The sequence below is a fragment of the Electrona antarctica genome (genome assembly GCF_951216825.1).
Source record: "Electrona antarctica genome assembly, chromosome: 10".
NCBI lineage: Eukaryota > Metazoa > Chordata > Actinopteri > Myctophiformes > Myctophidae > Electrona > Electrona antarctica.
Window position 1 is genome coordinate 23,072,101 of NC_136791.1, and position 6,498 is coordinate 23,078,598.

The 6,498-nt window shown below is 46.6% G+C and overlaps 1 protein-coding gene across 1 annotated transcript; it reads left to right on the plus strand.

The window, feature by feature from the left end:
• Positions 1-1,177: 1,177 nt before the first annotated feature.
• On the plus strand, positions 1,178-6,217 carry ifit8 (interferon-induced protein with tetratricopeptide repeats 8; the record flags this gene model as incomplete). The annotated part of the gene is made up of 5 exons (XM_079511859.1): positions 1,178-1,182; positions 2,106-2,591; positions 3,983-4,286; positions 4,970-5,197; positions 5,873-6,217. The coding sequence occupies 5 exons, from the start codon at positions 1,178-1,180 to the stop codon at positions 6,215-6,217; spliced, it is 1,368 nt and encodes a 455-aa protein (XP_079367985.1).
• Between the last annotated feature and the right edge of the window lie 281 nt (positions 6,218-6,498).

Genomic DNA, 6,498 nt, shown 5'->3' on the forward strand with positions numbered 1-6,498 from the left:
ATATTTTAACCAATATAACCAATATACTCCCTTGTTATCACCCAGTATGTTATGTTTCATTTTCTTTCAATACTCATACCAGGACAGGAAATACATTTATTCACACATTTATGTAGTAGTTGTATGTAGTTAATCAGACCTAACTTTCTCATCACTCTTGCTGGCCCTGACCACTTGGGAGTTATATTGGATGAGTCTAATCTAAGACTTTGTAAAGTGGATGAGCTCTGACCCGGACCAAATCACCCACCAGGAAATGTGGTTATTATATGCTATATTAATCATTTTGCTGGGGAAACCCCTGAAGGACCCCTGGGAACCCCTGAAGGACCGCACTTTGAGACCCACTCATCAACAGTGAATTAAGCAATATTACACGAGTGGGGGGGGGGGGTTAACGTCATTAATGCGATGCTGCAGGAACGAGCCCGCAGGGCGAGTTCCGAAAGCAACGCAGAAGTTGCTGTACATTACGAAATAATATAAGCCTACATTTCTTCAACAGATAATCAATGAGTTTCTTAGCACCAATCTTCAAAGTCAAAATGGATATTGACATAAATATCTTCAACCTTATATACCTAATTGACCTGGGTCCACCACCAGTGCTCTTCACTTGGTCCCCTCCTTTCCCCCATACTACACCTACACCAAACTTCAAAAGAGACGAAAATAGCCAATCTACAAACTAAATAAAAATGAATGCAGGCCATATCAAAAATAGGAATTGAAAAAAGCCTGAAAAGGTACAGTAGCAGTATCACATCCCAAATTTCAAATCAACAGAGGACAAAGTAGTCTACTCACATTTCCACTATTTGTTTTATTGGCACACTTGGTGTGTGCCAATAAAACAAATACGAAGGCTTACACATTTCGGGTAAGGACACTTTGCATGTGGGACAGAGTAGAGACAGAGTTATATGACTTATTATCACTGACTGCTTTAAGTTTCATTTTCCAAATCACCTTCTGTAATGGAAAGTGAAAGTCATCATCAGACTGTTTATAAGACCCTGTTCTGCTCCGTTGTCGCCTGAGCAGCTGAGCTGAACTGATATCATATCAGGATTATAAAATGAGTGGATTAGACCGAAGCCAGCAGACATAAGTTCTGTTTTAGCCAGACTGGTTTGTTATTTTAATAAAAAGAACAAAAACACAACCCATCTTTACTATGAGGTAAGTAAGAGATGATCAAATGTATAGGCAATTGTTTAGTTGTTGTGCATGATTAATGTTCAGTTAATTATTCAACTTTTTAAAAGTTTTAAAAACAATCTGAACTGGGTTAAAATCCTTTGATATTCCATTATAATTGTGCTTTTACAGTAAAAACACAGACATGGTTGTACAGTTGTCAGCCTTGTTGTCAGCCTTAATTTGTGTCTTAAAAAGGTGATATTTAGTTTTATACCATATAAAAAGCTTTAGCAGAACCTTTGGTTGTATAGCTTCCTTGTCATGATGCAAAGGGGTGGCCTAATAAGGGTTAGAGGAGCGTCCTTGTTGCCGAAAGGTTGCCGGTTCGATTCCCCGGACGGGCAGGAAAAATCTGGGTCGGGAAGTGATTTGGTCATCACTCACCCAACACCGCTAAAGTGCCCTTGAGCAAGGCACTGAACCCCCAACTGCTCCAGTGGAGCTGCTTAGTGGCCAACAGTATAAGACTGTGGTTGTACTGGTCAGCTCCCAGGTTTTAATGTGTGTGTGTGTGTGTGTGTGTGTGTGTGTGTGTGTGTGTGTGTGTGTCTGTCTGTCTGTGTGTTTCTATGTGCAGGGCGTTGCTGAAAATGAGCACTTGTGCTCAGCTACTACCCTGGGTAAATAGGAAAAAAATAGTCAATAATAATAGAACAGCTGTGTTTGTATGTCTGCCAGTCTGTTTGAGCACAGAATGTATTTTTATAGCACAACCTATGACCCCTGCACGCACGCACGCACGCACGCACGCACCCACCCACGCACGCACGCACGCACGCACGCACGCACCCACCCACGCACGCACGCACGCACGCACGCACGCACGCACGCACGCACGCACGCACGCACGCACGCACACAATTACTATTTAAAGAACATTTCCTTCCAAAACAAAATTTCAGCGACTCCGACGGTGAGGGCATCCTGGAAAACAGGCTGCAGAAACTCGAGTGCCATTTCACCTGGGGCTTACGCAAGGAGGACGCCGACCTCGACTTCCTGGAGGTCAAACTCCGCGAGACCCTGGACACGGCGGCCCGACAGGCAGAAGGGGACGAGGGCAACGTGTGGAGGCACAGCTTCAACCTGCTGGCGTACGCCAAACACCTGAGAGGTGACGACGACGCTGCGGTGCTGGAACGCTTCCATGAGGCAGAACGACGCGGCAAGCACGACGGAAACCTGTGTGCCGCCGTCGTCTACGGGAATCTGGCCTGGCTGCGGTATCGCCAGGGAGACGAGATGCAATCGCTCGCATACGTAAAGAAAGTAGAAAAGATCATCCATCACATGATATCTCCCACGGGTTCCGTTTCGGCCCTGCCGAGAGAGATACTCAGTGAAAAGGCCTGGTCTTTCCTCAGGTTCTCCAAAAAGCACTACGTGAGGTAGGCTGACACAACGATTTCATGTGACAAGTCGTAACAGCCTATCTGATGGTGACTCAGTTTAAAAGGATAATTCATGTCGACACTTTTTTTACGTCACGTGGCTCTGTAAGAGGCAAGCCGCCTAGAGATGAGCAAATCTCACGAACTGGACCAAATATCGGTGCCAAATCACTGCCAGTAGAGAGAGGGGGGGTGTGTGAGGGAGGCAGGGGGAGCTCAATCAGCAAGTGGGACAGAGGGAGAGACAGAGCCTTACACTTGTGTTTTTGTGGGTTGTGTGTGTGTGTGTGTGTGTGTCTCTCTCTCTACTCCCTACTTTTGAAACAAAACGCCTGTGGTCTCCGAGGCTAACTCCCTATGGACTATCAGTGTGACTGAGTTCTTGTTGTCCTAGTAGTCTAGTCTTCTTTGTCATCTTGTCCTATATGTTTTTCTCTTGTCTCTTTCTACGGACTGCATGCGCCTTGGGCCTGTGAAATTACTGGCTTACAGTGGGTTGCACTGTACAAACACCGAACCTATATGAACCATTGGCGTTCAGCAGATGCTGAACACACGCCAAAACCTGAACGCACTAATGGACACATCATGAAGTGATACATATTAAACACGTCTGCTTGTATACTGCGTGTATACATACACAGGAGGTACATACAGAGAAGGAGACGTCCGCACACAGTCTTTGCTCCAAGAGTGTATATTTTTGTTAAAACACCGACGTTATTCAGGACACAACGTTTCGGCCGTGAGCGGCCTTCACCAGGTGCCGGTAAATTACTGTCACCATGAAGGCCGCTTTAACAAAAATGAACACTGTTGGAGCAAAGACTGTGTGCGGACTTCTCCTTCTCTGTATGCATCTACCTTTTGTCCAGCACCAGCGAGGAACTGGATGTGCGCAAGGCAAGCCACCTCGTTTTTTAAACTATACACAGGAGGTGACAGGAATATACATTTCAATGAAGTAGAAATCAGTAGAAATCAGCCTTCATAAACAATCAGATTCAGAACTCACTTACAATTGATTCCGCCTATACCTTGTCCAATGATGATTGATATTTGCCATAACTATGTATTTTCGGCTGCAACACTTTTCAGTTCAACATCGTTAGAGGGTATGTGCATAAAGGGAGTGGCAAATCGTTTGGCAAAGTGAGTTTAACATCGTTAACGTTGTTTAATGCAATCAGATAGGACGTTTCTGTTTGGATGTATGGGCTGTCAAGGCCAGAAAGTAGTTTTTTACCACTCAGTAGGCGGTCCCGCATAACTTTCGGGTATGATGATGTTACATGCATATCCTCTATCTGTCTGACCATCTGACCAGACATACATCATTAGCCGTTATGTTCTAATCTATCCCCTTTTGGTGTCTTTTTTTTTTAAAGAGCAAAGGAGTGTTTCCGTGAAGCCGTTCAAAGGGAGCCCGGGGACCCGGAGTGGAACCTGGGCTACGCCTTCTCTCTGTTCCGCCTGGAGGGCCTGGAGACGAGGCAGGAGAAGAGGCTCCCGTACGAGGACTCTCCCGCCGTGAGGCAGCTGAAGAGGGCTCTGGAGCTCCGGCCGGACAGCGCCATTGCACGGGTCTACCTGGGTCTGAAGTGCTACAAGAACCGGAGGAACGCCGAGGCGTGGAGCCACATGAGGACAGGCCTGAGTCTGGCCCCCAACAACCTCAGTGTGGTGTTGCAGGTTCATATATACAGCAGTTTTCATGTCAAGGACCCCCAAATTGACACTAATTATCCCGCAGACCCCCATTTGAAAAGGTATGCCAGGGACCCCCATAAGAGAAGATTTTTACGGCTCTAGCAGTGATTCTGACATGCATTAGTCTACGGAGCCCCATTTAATGGCATTTCTATCTCTGGGACCGTGGGACCCCCAATTTGTATTGTAAATGGACCCATTAGGGTCCATTTGGTTCACTCTCATTTGTACACTCTCAGAGTTACAGACCCATAAGGGTACATTTGGTTCCAAATGATAATTTAGCTGGGGACCCCCTGGAACTTCCTCAAGGACCCCTAGGGGTCCCCGGACCCCACTTTGGGAACCACTGATATACAAGTCAAGTATCTTAAATATATGTATTTAAAATACATACTAACTGCATATTGTCTATGTCAGGTGGAAACCTCATATGTCCAAATTGGTACTTTTCAGGATTCAAATAAAAGAATTGCAAAGGCAGCAGATCTACAAGCTCCAAATGCATCGCATCGCTTCACGTGGCGTTTCACGCTTGTGGATTTTCTGCTTTTGTACGACGCTGTAGTACGATCAAGCAGGGCGTTAATTTACGAAAAGACGCAAAAAAAAGAATTAAATTAAATTAAAATGCCCAACAGCAACGATACGTTGCGTTTCTCAAGGTGGCGCGGTTCATGAAGAAAGAGCAGCATTTCGACGAGGCCCTGGCGGTGCTGAGGACGATGCTGACCGACGCTCCCAACTCCTCGCGTCTCCACCACGAGCTGGCCAACGTTTACCGCTGGAAGGCCATCCGCGGTGGGAACCCACACGACCAGCCACTGCTGCAGTGCTGCGTCCATCACCTGGAGGAGGGAGCACGCCTCAACCCCACCTACGTTTACCCACAGGTCAGACCATGCTTCCTTCTTGGACTACTTGAACACCATTATGGTTGAGCGGAGTCCCTCATGGCTCTATACTAGTGTAGTTTTTGTTTTTCTGGGTAAAGCTTTTGCTGAAAATAGCCAATCGCAGCGCGTCTCGCTGTGAGCTTGTTGATTTGAAATGCAATGTGTCCACTGAAACAGCTTTTTTAACACGTATCTATATACAGTATAACTGAGAAGAGCACGCTTTGTCCGCGGTTCAGTTGGCCAACTCATAGAACGAGACGTACACAGAGTATGCGGAAGTGCCGTTTACGCCTGTACTTTGTGGCCGTGATACGCCACTTTACCTCTGCCTTTTCAACCAAGCTTTGTGGCTGTTCGCAGTTTCCCTTTACGTGATGCAATGGACGGTTTGTGTCTGTGTCTCACACAGATCGCACTGCGACATAGTGTGCACTGCGACATAGTGTGCACTGCGACTCATGGCGTTAGCCGTGAGTACGTCGCATGAGCTTCTAGTAATTTACACTTTTTGGGGAATTTATAGGAAACAGTCCTGTGACACTATAGAACTTTCAAGCGATGAATAAATGACCCACAGTGTGGATCCAATATCACCACTGGGTGCGTCTGGACATTAACCACACGACAGTATCACTTTCTACAACATGTGTTCCTCCCGTCTTAAACCAGATCGAGCTGGCTTCGCGCTACGCCGAGCTGAAGGACGCGGGAAGAGCCGAGAACACGTTCCAGGAGCTGTGGACTCGTCCAGACCTGAGAGCCCAGGACAGGCAGGCCTGGCACCGCATGTACGGAGACTTCCACATGTACCGCCTGGGGTCAGAGAGAGCCGCCGTCGGCCACTACATGGACGGAATGAGGCTGGGGGACATATCGGCAGAGTGGAGGCAATGCAAGGCCAGGCTGCTCAGAGTGCTGAGCAGCAAACGAGACCACTATGATGACCCCTATCAGATCAGAGCATTCGTTGACTCGTTCAACAAAGACGTCAGAATAAAATCCGCCAAGGAGTAATTTTTTCCTGTGAATGGGTACTTATTTTTGAGGGGAGCTATGACTGAGCTATGGCTATATAGCCCCTCCTATGCCCAGCTTTGTGTTAGCACCTCATTTTACACACACACACACACACACACACACACACACACACACACACACAGTATATAATCATTTTAATGTAGCTTTTATTTATACTAATACTAAAACTGTGTGTTGTAAGGTATTTCGTTTGTTCTTTGCCTTAGGACAACATTATGCAGTTATAGACTTGATAGGCCCCTGGCCCTTTTACTATT